The sequence below is a fragment of the Sorex fumeus genome, unplaced genomic scaffold (assembly GCF_029834395.1).
Source record: "Sorex fumeus unplaced genomic scaffold, SorFum_2.1 ptg000098l, whole genome shotgun sequence".
Classification (NCBI taxonomy): domain Eukaryota; kingdom Metazoa; phylum Chordata; class Mammalia; order Eulipotyphla; family Soricidae; genus Sorex; species Sorex fumeus.
The window spans coordinates 42,881,036-42,898,826 of NW_026606155.1; the positions used below are offsets into that span (position 1 = coordinate 42,881,036).

The 17,791-nt window shown below is 38.1% G+C and overlaps 1 protein-coding gene across 6 annotated transcripts in view; it reads left to right on the forward strand.

Moving 5' to 3' along the window:
• FERMT2 (FERM domain containing kindlin 2) overlaps nucleotides 1-9,168 on the forward strand; it is an 86,392-nt gene extending 77,224 nt beyond the window's left edge. For 2 of the 6 annotated variants that reach the window (XM_056133473.1, XM_056133476.1), the window contains 7 exons: nucleotides 2,438-2,544; nucleotides 2,650-2,871; nucleotides 4,460-4,483; nucleotides 4,982-5,002; nucleotides 5,710-5,834; nucleotides 6,097-6,238; nucleotides 7,906-9,168. In XM_056133473.1, coding sequence (XP_055989448.1) covers nucleotides 2,438-2,544; nucleotides 2,650-2,871; nucleotides 4,460-4,483; nucleotides 4,982-5,002; nucleotides 5,710-5,834; nucleotides 6,097-6,238; nucleotides 7,906-8,079 — 815 coding nt within the window. In that variant the 3' untranslated portion in view covers nucleotides 8,080-9,168. The remainder of the gene's footprint in view (nucleotides 1-2,437; nucleotides 2,545-2,649; nucleotides 2,872-4,459; nucleotides 4,484-4,981; nucleotides 5,003-5,709; nucleotides 5,835-6,096; nucleotides 6,239-7,905) is intronic. The other 4 variants (XM_056133475.1, XM_056133478.1, XM_056133477.1 and 1 more) reach the window with 2 other exon arrangements.
• Nucleotides 9,169-17,791: the final 8,623 nt, after the last annotated feature.

Here is a 17,791-nt window from a genome sequence, read left to right on the forward strand (position 1 = left end):
AGGGGGATCAAGTTACAATTCAGGCAATAATACTTAAAAATAGTAACATTAATGGTGCACTTTACTCAGGGGTTGGCTGCACCCCATCTATGAGTATGTAAAGGTAAAGGTAAAGGCCCTCCCGTTGATCGTCGATTTGCTCGAGCGGGCCCAGTAACGTCTCCATTGGAGACTTTGTTGTTACTGTGTTTGGCATATCAAATACTCTCAGTAGCTTGCCAGGCTCTCCGAGAGGGGCGGAGGAATCGAACTCGGGTCGGCCATGTTGGCTGCGTGCAAGGCAAACGCCATACCGCTGTGCTATCGCTCCAGCCATGAGTATGTAATCTCTCTTTTATGGCATGCAACTATGGGAAATGTCAAGCCCCTCTTTAGGACCCTCTTTTCCTTTTGGCCTTTAATCTCCCTGCTCCCTCTCCCCTCCTCCTTACTATATTCTCCTTAGCATCCTCCTTCAAAAAGTTGATTTACTTAAAAAATAAGTAACAGGTAGGGATAGAGTGGTAAAGGTATTCGTTTTGCATGCCTCTGGCCTCAGCTTGATCCCTGGTCCCATATGGTCCCCTGAGTACACTGCTGGAAGCAACACTGGAACACAGAGCTAAGAGTGGATGTGGCTAAAATTTTTTAAAAAATTTTTTTTTAATTTTTAATGTCAAAGAGAAGATGGTAAGTGATGGTAGAGAGAAGTAATAGGCTTCATCGCATAAATAAGGTTAGAATCAAAATCCCGAAGTGGAAAGTTGGTAAAAGAGTTTTCTAGACAGAGATTAATGTACAGAGATGTGAAGAAAGCATCAGCAACCAGAAATTTTGTGCTGCTGGGATGTAGAGTTTAAGGAAAGATGATATATTCTTGAATATCAGTCTTACTAGCACAAAAATCTAACTTTCAGCAGAAAATAGAGGGTAAAAATGGTATAGAGATTGCTTTTAAAATTGACTATAAGATAGAGGACTATAAGATAGATGCTAACTATAAGATAGAGGAATATTTTGGAATAATTTTAAAATAATTTTAGGAAATTTCTGCAATAGTAATTATCCCAATTAAGATTATCAAAATGAATGGAGAAAGAAGTGTGAATTAAATACATACTGAGGGAGTCCAATCAGTAGGCTAAGAATTGTGGAAGGGACTTGCATCGTGTGCAGTTGAGAACTGGGGTGATATAGATGGGAATGTATGTAAACTGGTACTGCGGAGAAAAGTGATTTTCAAGAAAAAAAATTTTTTAGACTGAAATACACTGTTACAAAGTTGTTCGTCATTGGGTTTCACCAGTATACATTTCCCAACACCAATGTCCCCAGTTTCTATCCTGCACCTCCAACCTCCACCTGCTTCTATGACAGATACTAGAGAAAAGTGGCTTTAATTTTGAATGTTTTATCTTAGAGATAAAATGAAGACTACTGGATAACAGGAGAGCCCCATGCTGACATAGTAGTCACCAGAGATAATGTAAATATATGACTATATGAGAAAACTGGGCTGGAGCGATAGCACAGAGGGTAGGGCAGCTACCTTGCAAGCGGCCAACATGGCTGACTCGAGTTCGATCCCTCCACCCCTCTCGGAGAGCCTGGCAAGCTACCGAGAGTCTCTCGCCTGCACGGCAAAGCCTGGCAGGCTCCCATGACGTATTCGTTATGCCAAACACAGTAACAAGTGTCACAATGGAGACGTTACTGGGCCTGTTCAAGCAAATCGATGAACAATGGGAGGACAGTGACAGTGATGAGAAGACTAAGAACATGACCCTAAAGCACCCATGTTTAAGAGAGATAATCAGATTACAGGAAAGGAGCTTAAAAATAAAACAATAAAAACCAGTATAAGAAGATTATGAAAATGAGGTATGATGAAAGTTAATGCAAAACTTTCTGAAAAATAAGATAAAGGAGCGATGGAACAACAGTAGGGTGTCAGCTTTGCTTAGCTGACCCGGGTTCGATCCCTGACATCCCATATGGTCCTCAGAGCACTGCCAGGAATAATTCCTGAGTGTAGAAACAAGAGTAACCCTTGAGCATCACCAGGTGTAACCCAAAAAAGAAAAAGTAAAAAAGATAAAGGTTGATAAACCTCCATAGGAGATACTGGCCTCCATGAAAAACAAATTCAAGCGATTTCAATTGCAATAAGAAAAGAAAAAAGTTGGAGGAATTTTGTGACCAGAGAAACTCAAAAGTTGTCCCTTCTGCATGGTAGGTAAAATGTTCCATTCCCCAAAAGTCCTGGACATAAATTATTCTCTGATTTGTATAGATTACAACAGCAAAACTATTTCAGATTTATGACAATCTTAACAGGAAAATTCTGTGTTACAGAGCCATAAATTGAGGATTACATGTATTAACAGGATTTCTTAGGAGTTAAGTTTGTATAAATATATAGACATATATACATTTATAATTATTTTTTAAAATACAGGATGTGAAGTTACCCCAGATGTAAACATTTCAGGCCAAAAATTTAACATTAAACTCCTGATTCCCGTTGCTGAAGGCATGAATGAAATCTGGCTTCGTTGTGACAATGTAAGTTTTCCATTTGAAAGCATGCCTTTTCTTTGGTTTTTATATTTTATACACACAAGACATACTGTGTGCTACTTTTCATACCTCAGTATTCCTTTTCAACAGGAAAAACAGTATGCGCACTGGATGGCAGCCTGCAGATTAGCCTCCAAAGGCAAGACTATGGCGGACAGCTCTTATAATTTAGAAGTTCAGAATATTCTTTCCTTTCTGAAGATGCAGCATTTAAACCCAGATCCTCAGTTAATACCAGAGCAGATCACAACAGATATAAATCCTGAATGTTTGGTGTCCCCTCGGTATCTAAAAAAGTATAAAAACAAACAGGTACTTATTCATTTCACTTCATTTACTGTTTTCTGCTTATGAAAGTACTAAATTACTGTGCCCTCTTAAAAATCGTCTTAGACTAGTGATTTTTTAGTCTAACAATCCAATATGAAGTTAACAGCCTCCTATCAGTATAATGTAGGTCTTTACATTTTTTAATAATCTGTTCTAGTAGGACAGTCAAGGTGGAATGTTTGGGAGCATATTTATTCTAGAACACTTGTAATCACTCTGTTGAAACATTCTATTAGATATATTCCTTCAGAAAATTGAATGTGTTCCTTAATTCACGTAGTTTTATTCCTCCTATTTACTTTTAGCACAGGTCGCATTTTCCAACAAAATCTTGAATGTTAAAACTGACTTTTCTAGCTTTGGAAATAAATTTTACAAGGATAGAAATAGTTTACTTTTCAAAACTTGTCTTTTCTTAGTCTTTTATGACAAAGTTAGTGTCAATTTTCATTGAAATTCACTGCTTTCTGTTCACTCTGTTTAGAATTCCCTCCCTGGATAGTAATACCATAAAAGGATTGCTCTTTAGGAAAATGCTTCTTCAGTACAACATAAAAGGTTCTTTGGAAGGGAATTGCACTTGGGATAGCCCCCAGTCCTCTCAACACCAAACATCATGCCATAAAAGGAAAAGCTTCAGTTTGGGGGAGAGGAGGGAGCGCTTAAGAAGAACTTTAAAATAAATACTTCATTATTATCTAGTTTCATTTTTATCGTTGTGGAGAAATAACTTTAAAATACACTGCAAAGACTCAGAAGTACCTCAAACTCTTATACTTAACCTGAAATATGTTTATCATGTGGGTATAAAATAACTTAGCCAGAAACGTTCAGAAGTTTTTATCGCCAAGTGTTTTAAGTTTTAGATGTTGTGTAAGCTACGTGGAAAAGTGTTTATCCCACAGTCCTATGACGTGGGAGTAGTGCGGAATGGAGGAAATGTGGCCCTGGGGAGCTGTGGAATGTAGATTATAAGTTAAAAAGGGAAAGTGAATCAAGTACTAATTTCATTTTTTTATTCCTAGTTTAATGAATATGCTCAAATCTTAACTATTTTACCATACTGATGTGGGGGGAGAAAGGGATGTTAAAAATATTATAGTAATGAAGGCTGCCAAATGTTGGTTTAGTTCCCAAACATATGTATTATTTTCTCAGATACCTTTAAAATTGTGGTTTTCATCTTTAAAGGTAGTTTTCTATCCCTAAATTGTCAACTGCAGATACTGTTGAGATTTGGAGTGCTGTTAGGTAAAGGTTTAGTTGCTGTTGTGTCAGATGTTGTATTAATCATTGGACAAGGTGTTCAGTAATTATTAACAAATGGCTTTTGGGAGTCAGGCCATGGGTACGGAGGGCTATTTATTAGGAAGTAAGGTCATGTTTTTTTTGTGGGTCCATCTTTCATTATCTATTTTAACTCTCCCATGTTGTGAGTATATTTTAAAGTGGGTTTTTACATTATAAACAAAACTTTTCTTTTATCCTTGTTATTTCAAATTGTAATAAACTATTTTTACAGTCAACATTCCTAGTGTAGTGTATGGCATCTTTTTATTTTCCTTTCCAGGAAAAAGGATGCAAAAAACAGATGGTAACTGCTTTTCCTTGTATAAATAAACAGTATGGTCACTTATTTTATGCCTTCAGCATTTCTGAAAAGCAGTGCATGGGTCATATTATCTGCTAGATGTGAGAAGATATAAAAGCCTTAAGATAATAATTTTGACTTTTTTACTAAAATAATACACTTTGCCCTAACTAGTAAGAGTGGATACAAAGGTGGGGGAAGGTGGGGAATGGTTTTTGCTCTTATTTTCTCCTTATAAATGTCTACCCTTAATTCTAGTAACACTTAACCATCTAAATTCATGGAGTGTTTCTCAGTATAGGAAAGTAATTGCTGCTTCCTCATTTTCATTTCCATGCTTGCATTTACTTTGCTTGATTTCTATCTAAAGTGTTTTTTTGCATGGTTTTGGCTAGAATTTTGGTTTTCAGGTTACCGCAACTTTTCTTTGCTTCATTGCCATTTTTTCTGATTGCCTTTTTTTTCTGCTTCCTTTTTCTTTCCTCGCATTGCCATCTACAGCCAGGCTATATAAGAGATTTGGTAAGTTCTTTATATTTATGAAAAAAAGGAGAAAAATACTTAAACCTTAAAATGTTAACCATCGTCCCCTTTGTGGATTAATTTCCTTCTGCCCTTCTATTCCATGTGGGAATACTTCCCAGAATGAGTAAAATAAATTATAATGAACCTTTAAATTCGTTCAAAGTAATCATTCCAAGTATGTTTTAAAGCTAAGAAGTATTACTGCTAGAATATTATATTCCAGGTATTCATGCTGATCTATGTCATGCTACTGAATTTAAAACTCATCATGTATGTGAGAATTAGAATATGCCATTTTAGAGTATCATCTTTGTATGCTTGAAATATACCCAAAAATTTTAATCCAGTGGTCCTAATAGCACTATTTATTTGATACAAAAATTGAAGCTAATGATATATAGGGCTAGAGAATAGTCCCCAACCTGAATTCAGTCCTTGGCGCCACAGGGCCTGAGTAATAACATATCCTTGGACCCTCTACACTGAATTGCCCACCTGGTTGGTCAAGTATCACCAGAGTGGTTCCTTCCCAAAAAAGAGCATCACATATTGAAATTTAAATTTTTCCAAATACAGCTTCAGATATTTTCTACTTCCAACATTGGTAATACGTGATCTGCATTTGTGCGCTGTAAAGTCTTTTCTATTTATTCTACCATAACAAGTAATGTTTAATAGTAAAGATGATGTTTAATTATGTTCAGATATCAGCAAGAATTTTGGAGGCCCATCAAAATGTAGCTCAAATGAGTCTAATTGAAGCCAAGATGAGGTTTATTCAAGCTTGGCAATCATTACCAGAATTTGGAATCACACACTTTATCGCAAGGTACGTGGTTCTGCCTGTCACTTAAATTTATACTTTAATCTGTGCCTTTTTATTTAATCTCATATTTAATTAAAAATTAAAGCTATCTGCCTATCTACTGAGGCTCATTCACAGTGAATTTAAATTTGGGAATATAATTTCTATACTAATAAATTTAGATTAAAAAAATCCTAAACAGTCTAACAGTGTATAATTAAAGAAAAAGGTCAGCATGTCTCTCAACTCCTAAGATGTCTTTAAGCATTAATCTTTAATGTTACAGATTCCAAGGGGGCAAAAAAGAAGAGCTTATTGGGATTGCATACAACCGACTGATTAGGATGGATGCTAGCACAGGCGATGCAGTTAAAACTTGGCGCTTCAGTAACATGAAACAGTGGAATGTAAATTGGGAAATAAAAATGGTAAGCTCATCACGATGTTGCTTAAATATAATTAACTAAGAATTGAAAATATTGGGGCTAAAGCAATACTACAGCGGGCAGGGTGCTTGCCTTGCATAAGGCCAAACTGGGTTTGATTCCCAGAATCCCATATGGTAGCCTGAGCAGTGCTAGGAGTAATTCTTGAGTGTAGAGCCAGGAGTAAGCCCTGAACATTGCCAGTTGTGGCTCATTTCCCCCCCCCCCCCAAATTTTTTTTAAAAGATCTATATGCATTTTGAGAGATTGTTTATACCTTTTTTTTTTCTGTAATTCTGTGCACGTGTATATGTATTGGTGCTTACAGAGCTTCATACAATCAAAGCAGGCATTCTGCCATGGAGTTGTATCTCTGGCCCCTACCCCAGTACTTTATATGTAGAAAAGTGGTTGGCCATTCATTTCTCACTTAAACTTGTGTATTTTGGTTTTGGAACACACCTGAGAGGGTTCAGAGGACCCCATATGGAGTGCTAAGGATTGAGCCTACCTGCTATACTATCACTCCAGTCCCCTAAACTTTGTAACTTTGTAATTTTTAACTAGCCTAATCACTAAAATTCTAAAAATATAATGATCTAGATGCTTAGAATATTGCTTGATCTTAAGGCCAAATTTCTATAATGGTAAAAGTCTCATCAGCACCTAATAACAGCTGTTGATTGAATGTGAATGACTGCTCTGAGACAGTCATGATATTGGTTGTTTTACTCCCTGTTTTTAAACATCACCACAGCCCAGTGAAATACATTATCTACTTGGCAAAGAGTAGTCATAAATTTAGAGGCCTGGGCCAGAGAGATATTGCAGGGATTAAGACACTTGCCTTGTATGTAGCTGATTCCCAAAAACTAAAAATGTAGAGGTGTCAGGGCCTTATTGTCCCATGACCACACACTTGGTAATATTCTGTCAGGTCCATGGAGAACAAAACCGGATGCATCTATAGCTTTCTATCACACTGCCCCCAGCCTCTATTTAAACTAGTAAGTCATTTGTTTTAGGATCATTGGGTTTGTTACTGTGTTTGGCATATCGAATACATCGTGGGTAGCTTGCACAGCGGGTAGGGCGTTTGCCTTGCACGCGGCCGACCTGGCCAACCCAAGTTCTATTCCTCCGCCCCTCTTGGAGAGCCTGGCAAGCTACTGAGAGTATCTTGCCCACACAGCAAAGGCTGGCAAGCTACCCATGATGTATTCGATATGCCAAACACAGTAACAACAAGTCTCACAATGGAGACATTACTGGGCCCGCTCGAGCAAATCGATGACCAATGGGAGGACAGTGCTAGTGCATTGAGTTTGTTGTATCAGTTCCTACAATTTTAGAATCTTGTATTCTGAGATAATTCAGATGTGATACTGTAATGATACTTAAAGGTTCAGAATATCAAATTAAACACAGGAAGTAGGTTTTTTCCCAGGACTTGAGGAGAGACATTCATTCTCATTAATTGAAATAACAGATAATTTGGGAACTTAATCCCTTGCAGTCTATCTTCCAATTCAGAACAGGAAAACTAAAAAGGGAACCTTTCTTACTCTCTTGGAATTGAAGGCATTACTAGTTTAGAAGTTAAAAAGAGTGAATGATTTAACAACTCATGAGCCGTTATACTGGAACTGAGAATTCTGTCTTTGTTCCAGGTCACCGTAGAGTTTGCAGATGAAGTACGATTGTCCTTCATTTGTACTGAAGTAGATTGCAAAGTGGTTCATGAATTCATCGGGGGCTACATATTTCTCTCAACGCGTGCAAAAGACCAAAATGAAAGTTTAGATGAAGAGATGTTCTACAAACTTACTAGTGGTTGGGTGTGAATACAGAAAATGTGTAATAAAACTCCATGGCCATAAGAATATTTAACTTTTAAAAGCTGTTTGTTATATGCTGCTTAATAAAAGTAAGCTTGAAATTTATCATTTTATCATGAAAACTTTTCTGCCTTACCAGACCAGTTAATATGTGCACTAACAAGCACTACTATTAATCTGCTATCATGAAACAGTATATGGACTTAAATATGGCACACATTCCTTAGGGCCATAAGTTGAAAACAAGTAGTGGGCAAGCCAGGAACAAAACATCACTGATTTAAGCTAGCCAAACTGTACGAAACTAAAGCCATCTATTTTAAAGCGATCCAGGATTTAAACTATATGAATTCTATTTATCATGTTTAATGCATGTGTTTTAATGTATGTTTAATTTGACCTGTGTTTAAAATTAATCCTATTTTTGGTTGCCATTTGGTTCTCCCATCCCATATAAATCAGGTCTGTGGAAGATACCTGATATTTAATAATGTCATTGTTTAACTTTGAAGGAAAATACTATTAGTCCGTTATTCTTGGTTTATGTTATTGTCCTAGAATAAGCATGTATGTATATTGTCTTTTGTTTTAATTTTTACACCATATTGTATTACAACACTTTTAGTATTCACCAGCATATTCACTGTCTGCCTAAAATATGCAACTTTTGCATTACAATATGAAGTAAAGGTCTATGAAGTATGCATTTTGTGTAACTAATGTACAAACACAAATTTTATAAAATTGTACAGTTTTTTAAAAACTACTCACAACTAGCAAATGGCTTAGATGTAGCATCTCTGCATTAATTAATGCCTTTAAGTATATAATGTGCAGTTTTAATATCTGCTAAATTAAGAATGACTTCATTATAGTCATGATTTGCCACAACGCCTTTAACTCTTAACTCCTGGACTGGCTGTGTTCTAGTCTGTTGCGCTACTACAATCTGCATTGGTGCTAGTCTGAAAATTCCTAGCTCACAAATAGCCCAAAAGGGTGCCAGGGAGGGGTGGATTACCAGTATTGTCAAATAATCCATGGTTTAAAGTCTGTATAAATGCATTTTATTTTAAATAAAAACAAAATCTTTTATTTAATGCTTCTTTTTGTATTTCTTATTTTTACTATTTAGTATTTACTTCATAGAAATGAACTTTGGGAAATGTTTTGCCTATATCTTGTTTTATTATAACTTGCTATATATCACCAAGATTATTTTGAGAAGCTCTCATTTCTCCTAACATAGATCATTTGTGACAGAGTTACTCCTGATTAAGCCCATGATAAGTTGACAATTGCATGTAAAAAATGAATTTGATGGTAGAAAATTACTGAACATCACAGCTTAGCTTGGCCAGTTCCCATAAATATGTTCAGAACTCTTATGTTGTCTTAGACGAAGCATGTTTTTGAATAAAGATATAGCTCACATAACCTAATATTGTGCTGATTGGAAGTGGTAGCTGGGACTCATGACCATGGCTAGCCTCACTAGAGGATGATGTATCTTTAGCCAGGGAAAAGATCAAAATGAAGTATAATTTCTTCTACATGTGTTGCTTACACTTTTTAATCACATAGTCAAAGAATTCTAAGCCATAAATCAAGGGCCTTCTGTACTTAAAAATCAACTGCATAGTTGATTGTCAGAATCATTGTTCTAAATAGAAATATGACTGATGAGCAGATACTGTTGGCATGGGCAGAATGTGTTTTAACAGCAAAATAGCCCTTGGTTTAACCACACATTAATAATAGATTTTGCTCCTTCTTGTTACTGCTATCATATCTGTCAAACTCAAAACTTCAATCCTGGACTTTCTCCTTTACTCTTGCATTTAATCCTGTTGTTTAGTTCTGTTGGTTTTTCCTTCATGCAACCTCATGTCTGATATCACTACTCCAGCATCACCTGAACTCAGGTCTTCATTCTATGCCTACTAGGAGGCAGTGGCCTCCTAAAGCCAATTTTGGATCTCATTCACCATGGTTTTTCTTCATACTCTAGACCAGTTCACTGTAAGTCCTGCTCCAAGATTTAAGAGTCCCTACCATTAAAAAATGTTTTTTGATTATAGATTCTTTTTCATTAGCTTAAGTCCAGGCCATCAGTAACTTGTGTAGCATTTGTTAAAAGCTTTAAACTACATTTGGACTGTCATTGCTGGAGTTCACTGTAGTAGTCTCATTGCTTTTACACAAAAAACTTTGTTACTGTCTTTCTTTCTTTGTTGGTTCACCTCACTGCACATATCCCATCCCCCTTACCCCCTCCCCTGATTATGAGATTAATTCAACCCCAGCATAGCAGGGCCAGTATTTAGCGCAGATAGTTCCCGCTTGTATACAAAGTAAAACCAAATTACCCAGTCAAGTGCTGACCTTTGTTCTATGGTTTATTTCTGAGTTCACTTTTCATCTTACTTTTTACTTTCATCTTACTTACTTCTTACTTTCATCTTACATCTTACTTTGTTCTATGGTTTATTTCTGAGTTCACTTTTCATCTTACTTCTCCCACAGTCTCACACATTTCTGCCAACTGAGTGGCTCACTCGATTCCTCTGCCCCTCTCGAAGAGCCTGGCAAGCTACTGAGAGTATCTCGCCCGCACGGCAGAGCCTGGCAAGCTCCCCGTGACGTATTCGATATGCCAAACACAGTAACAACAAAGTCTCCAATGGAGACGTTACTGGGCCCGCTCGAGCAAATCGATGAACAACGGGAGGACAGTAACAGTGAGTGGCTCACTGTCTTCACACATACTTTACATCTGCCCATCTCCATACTATTTCCTGAATCCTCTACCTGTCCAAATCTAGTATTTTGAGCATTTTACAACTTTTACATTGAATTCAAGTGGTTTTTTTTTTTCTTCCATAAATACTTTTAAGCTTTCCTGAAACAAAGAATATCCTCTTCTGAACTACCATTACTTTGGTCCTTTCTTTGAGCAGAGGGTGTGGGGTTGGGGTGTGTGTGGGGGCAGGGTGTGTGTGTGGGCGGGGTGGGGGGGGGCGAAGTGAGTTGTTCCCAAGCAGTGCTTTGTCCAGAGATACTTGGCCCAATCCCCGACAGTTCAATGTTAAAGACCCAGAGGATGCAGTGCTTGGGATTCGGTGACTGGGAGCATCAAGTCCACCTCAGAGATGCTTGGGGGACCTCTGGAGTGATACTGAGCTCTGCCTGGTATAGCTTGTAGTTTGGGGGACTAAACTGAGGTGCTATACATTCAAAGAATGCATCCCTAACCCCTGTGCTATCTCCCAGTCCCTCTTTTATTAAGATTTAAGAGCAACTATCCGTAAGACCATGTGTGTCTTATTACCCCTAAATTTTTTTCTCAAGAACTGAGTCACACTCATGGTCTGCACTAAGGTTGTGGACACATAATTACATGTTTGAATATAATTAACTGGTTATGATGGAAATGAAAGAACTTATAGCTTTGACACAGTTTAATATGGAGGAAATAAATTCTTTGCATGCCATTTGCATTTAGAATCATGCTATGAACTTTCACATACGTTACATTTTCTATTACTCAAACTCTAGATAAAACTCAAGCCAAGTAGCCTGTTTATAGTCACAACTACAGTGTCAGAGCAGATAGTGGAACTCCAGTCCAGCAGTATTAACAAACCATGAAATCTGAGGAACTATCTTGGTAGTATCTTCTGTACTGAGATATTACAGGTCCGTGAGAAAAAACTGCTGGCTGGGACTTCCTTCAGAAACTAGTTTTTGCTCTTTATGGTTCAATTTCATATGAACACGAAGGCCCTGAGGATAGGAAACCAAAAAACTCCCTTCTGACACTTGTTTCTCTTGTACCAGCAGGTTAGACACCTACTGAAAGCTCCTGGTATAGTTAATCAGTAACCTTGATACAAATGATTTTGTATGCAATCTTGAACTTAAAAAGGAGAGACCTAGAGAAATAAGCTTGCTTTTTTATTTTTTAAGCTTTATCAAGATGTAATTGAAAACAAAATGGTAAGACTTTGATAGATAACATGGAAATTTGATATGCATGTAGGAAAGGATTATGAAAGGATTCCCCACTTGGTAGCAAACCCATCCCCCAGGAGACTGGAACTCTGGAAAGTTCCCCCTCTGGTAGGAAAGAAACCACTTGCACTTAGTGGATTTTTTTCTCAGGCCAAAACACAACAATAAGGCTCACCACACTTATTACATTTCTTAGATCATAGCTTTTTAATTTTTTTAAAGTTAAAAATCTTAGTTATCCTGTCCCCAAATTTACCTGGGAAAATGCCACATATTCAAAGAAAATATTCAAAGTACCCTACAATTTATCTACATTGACATAGCAGTGTCCCAGTAAAATATTGGTTTCTTTTTTAACTTAAAACATTGTCTGATGCTCAAGAATGTATCCTAGCATATGCCTTCTATACCCATTTCTGCACCCTCTGATTCAGTTGTACATAGACTGCTGCTATTTTCAACTACTTGAAATATGGCAACATCTTCCGAGGATCCAGAAGGTAATTACTTTGAACTTTCTGCAGCTTACCCTTGGTGATAAAGGATCTCCACTAGTCCTGAGCTCTCCTAAATATATTGCCCTGCTCAACTGCCCTGTATGCTCTGCTTCATTCTAAGACACTGTTTCAAACCACTGCCACCCCAAAAAAGTTCGGGTAGTTCTTTCCAATTGTGAATTTTTTTTTAAAAAGATAAGGATGAATTGACTCTAAGCACAAACTTTAAGAGACTTGGTACACTAAGTTAGTCCTGTTCTCTTTACATAGTAACATCCAGGAAGAAGTTGTTTACTGAAGAGTTCTGTACTCTTCAATAAATTAACTGCCTTTATCTGTCTGAACTGCTTTGGTTTGGCAGAATGGGGGAGTGGAAGAGTAAGTGACAGGAAATGGGGAATTTTCAGTTTGGATAAGAGGAATGAAATTCTTAAGTGGATCATAGAGCCACCCAGAACAGGAAAAGAGTAGCAAAAAAAGGGGGGGGGAGGGGGGAACTTATCTGGTGACCTTATATCCCACTGTACTGAATCCTCTCTTGCTTTTCTCTGCTTTATTTAATAAACAATACAAAGTTTCCCAGGCTGAATGTGTACATTAAAATTTTCTATTCCCATAGGAAAGAGAACACAGTGCACAATACACACACACACACACACACACACACACATACACACACCAGTTGTTTCCTATTTTATATTTGTTCATGGAGCTATGTCTTACTAAAAATTACAAGCACTTAAAATAATTTAAGACCATTAGTTCATAAGATCTAATTATGGTCTCAATGTGGCTTCACCGGAGAGGCATTATCTGTATTACTGCTCAGGGAAGTGGTCCAAGTTCAATGTTTATTAAATTTGTGACCAAAACAGCACAACCAACCAAATATGTTTAACATATCTGTATGAATATGGTTTGTAGACTGCATGAACAAGAAAACACTTTGTATAAGCACAAATTCTCAAAGCAAATCTAAATTTTGTGAACTTTATTTTGTGATCAAGTAACATTCAAGAAAACACCTTTCTAATTGTAACTCTGATTAGCTCTTAGAAGGAACATTTGGAAAACAGGTCATGTCTATTCTGTTCGCCGAGAGGAAGGGGCCAAGAATAGCCAAAACTCTCCTAAAGAACAACAGGTCGGAGGACTAGCCTTACCAGATGCGAGAGACAAAAAAAATCCAGAAACTCACAGACAGATGAAGATAGCTCTGCAAACCTGGACACAACAGAAATGCTTCCCAGAGCATGCTGCTGCTGTTTACCTCAAGGAAACAAGTCTGGTCCACTACTATATGTGTATGCAGTGATCCATGTCAATTCCAAATAGATAAAAGACTTAACTGTGGAAAAAGTGAAACCTATAAAAGGACCTAAGGGAGCATTTATATGACACTGAAAGATATTTATGTAGTAAGAAACAAAAAGTGCAGACCAATTATTGAAATGAGAAGTAAAAAGGTACTATAAAGTGCAAAAAGGCAAATTAGGAAAAGAGATTTGCCGCACACAATTGACAAAGGATTCACATATGGAATCTTAATACATGTTCACATATCAAGCTAAAAGAAAAATGGACAAATCATGTGAATGAAAGAAAACCTGAAATGGTCAATAAATCTATCAAAACTCTTCAAATTCACTTGTAGTCTAGAGAATGGAAAAAGAGCATCTAAAATAAAAGTCAAGTACTCTCACATCTAGCATAATATAAAAATTAGTGTACAATAATATTAAGTATTTATTAGCTAGATCACAGAATACTTATTGTTGTTAGTACTATAAATCAGATCACAGCATTTCAGAAATGTTTTGACACCATCTGGTGATATTAAAAATGCATCCTCTGGGGGGGATGGGAGGTGGAAGGGATACTGGGATTGGTGGTGGAGAATGGGCACTGATGGAGAGATGGGAACTCGATCATTGTATAACTGAAACCCAAGCACAAAAATCTGTAAGTCTACAACTGCACCTCATGGTGTTTCACTAATAAAAATTAAAAATAAAAAAATGCATCCTCTAGAAATTTCACTCTTAGGGATGTATATAATCTGGAGAAATATACATCCAAAGCAGAAAACACACAGGACAAGATGCATGGCAGAACTACTTATAATAGAAAAAAAGAAACCACTGTATGTCTACACAACAGATGCCCAGTTGCGTAAAACAGAATCAATATAACAAGTAATAAATTCCAATATACAAAATGATGTGCATGAATCTCAACCTAATATTCAACCAAACATCTAGGTACAGAATGTGTAGTATACTAAAGTTTTGTTCTAAAAATGACTGTGGCCTCATAGAAGGAAGCAAGGAAGCAAGTCCTGCTCTTGAAAGCAGTCACTGCCCCCTGGGTCTGGATTGGATCAGCACAAGAGTCTGGCCTCTGTTGTCAATGAATCACTAATTGGCTGTCTGTTTGGCAGCCCTGGTTTAAGAATGATAGAGTCCGGGGTCAGGGGTTCTGTCCCCTTGCAATCCAGTTGCCTGTTCACAGGCTGTATCATTATTCTAAAAATGTGTGGGTTAATTAAGAGGGACTGGAAAAAAGATGAAGAGATCTATGCTCAATTAAAAAAATCAACTCTTAGTTCAAAGCTCTAGTCAGTAAACAAATAAGGGCATTATTACTCATAAGCAATTGCAAACATCTACTGAAATCTTACCAGAAACCATTGAATTAGGGGCTGGAGAAAATCTCAATGACTGAGCATATGCCTTGCAAGCAGGAGGCCCAAGTTCCATCCCTGGCACCACACAGACCCCTGACACTGCCACAAGTGACCCCTGAGTACTGAGTTAGGACTAGTCCCTGAGTGCTACTGGGTGTGGTCTTCCCCCAAAATGTCCAAATAACAGCAAAACTTGACACTCTGTCTTCTTGTCTACTTGAATAATAAAGGCATTCCTTTACTTTTTTGATCTCGTCTTCTCTAAGGGTTGGCTTTACAAGATAGGAAAATAAAAATAATGTTGGTTCTCAAGAAATTAGTCTTTCATTGAAAGTGCTTTATAAATGTGTGAGTGAACATGAGGTGAATGGGATAGGAAAGATTAAAAAAAAACACTGCTATGGAGCTGGACATATCTGTGAAAATGTACAAGAATCTACTTTGGTTAGCTTGTTTCTAAAATGTCCCTGTAAGAACTGAGTGTTAAAAATAGGTAAAGGAATATACATGATAACCTTTCAGTACCTGTATTGCAAACCATCACGGATCATGGATCACGGTCCTCCCGTTCATCGATTTGCTCAAGCAGGCCCAGTAACGTCTCCATCGTGAGACTTCTTGTTACTGTGTTTGGCATATCGAATACGTCACGGGGAGCTTGCCAGGCTTTGCCATGCGGGCGAGATATTCTCATTAGCTTGCCGGGCTCTCCAAGAGGGGCGGAGGAATCGAACTCGGGTCGGCCATGTTGGCTGAGTACAAGGCAAACGCCCTACCGCTGTGCTATCGCTCCAGCCCATTGCAAACCATAATGTCCAAAAAAGAAAGAGAGAGAGAGAGAGAGAGAGAGAGAGAGAGAGAGAGAGAGAGAGAGGTGCCTGCCCTAGAGGCAGGCAGGGATGGAGAGGCAGGAGAAAAAACTGGGAACATTGGTGGTGAGAAATATACACTGGTGAATGGACAGGTGTTGGAACATTATGTGACTGAAATCCAATCATAAACAACTTTGTAACTGTGTATCTCACTGTGATTCAATTAAAAAATAAATAATAGTTATGGAGTTGTGATGCTAAACCCTGGAATTTCCATAAGATTGTGAACCAATGATAAATAATAATATAAATAGTAATAAAAAAGTATCAACTTCAAAATTAAAAACAAAAATGTCCCTTTTTTTGGAGAAGTTATGAGCCAGATTAGGTGTCAGACTGTGCTGGAATAAGGAGTCATTAAAGGTAAATGGGCATCTGCCACCAGAGGCAGGGTGGGATGGGTGGGATGGGGGGTGGGAGGGATACTGGGACCCGTGGTGGTGGAAAATGGGCACTGGTGGAGGGATGGGTATTTGATCACTGTATAATTGAAATCCACGCACAAAAATTTATAAGTCTACAACTGTACCTCATGGTGTTTCACTAATAAAAATTAAAAAAGGTAAATGGGCATCCCTCGGGGGTGCCGAGTGGGTGGGAGAGAGAGAGAGAGAGAGAGAGAGAGAGAGAGAGAGAGAGAGAGAGAGAGTGTGTGTGTGTGTGTGTGTGTGTGTGTGTGTTCGTTCACGTTAGTCAAGCTCTTCTGGCCGGCTCCCTCGGGGGTGTTGTCAGCTAGCGCGATCCTTTGGTAGAATGTCCTCTTATAAATGTGTGTGTGTGTGTGTGTGTGTGTGTGTGTGTCTGTGTGTGTTCATGTTCATTCGTTCACGCTCGTCACGCTCTTCTGGCTGGCTCCCTTTTTTGGGGGGTGTTGTCAGCAAGTGCCATCCTTTGGTAGAACATCTGATTAAAAAGTGTGTGTGTGTGTGTGTGTGTGTGTGTGTGTGTGTGTGTGTTTTCATGCTCATGTGTTTGGTCGTTCACACTAATCAAGTTCTTCTGGCTGGCTCCCTTTTTTAGGAGTGTTGTCAGCAAGTGTGAACCTTTGGTAGAACATCTGATTCAAAAGTTTGTGTGTGTGTGTGTGTGTGTGTGTGTTCGTTCGGTCCAAAGTAGAAGGACTTTGAGGTCAAAGTGAATTGTTTTGAAAAAAAGCCATAAAACTGGTCTTTGGGGTGATGTGTGGGCCATCAGTTTTTCAGTGATAATGAATCCACCCATGAGAGAGTGAGTTACAGTTTTTAAGAAAGGTATAATTAGAATCTATAATGAACATGCCAGTCATAGAGTCAGGCTGGGGGTGGGAGGAGACTGGGGAACATTAGTGGAGGGAGGTGGACGCTGGTGAAGGGATGGATGCTGAAACATTGTATGCCTGAAAACCAAACATGAATAACTTTGTAACTCAGGGTGTCAGAGTTCTAAAGTAGCTGTGAATGATTGAATAAGCACTCATTTGATGCTTTTAAATCTCCGCCTTTTAATTTGCACATGGACACCACACAGGGAAGGTGAGTGGATGAACTGAACACATCTGATTCCAGAAACTTGCCTGAATAGATTTTCCTAGACCAGCTGGGGCCAGGGGATCAGCTCTGGGTCTGGGAGCTTGCTCGGGTCTTGGAGGACAGGGAAGCTGGCTGCTGATG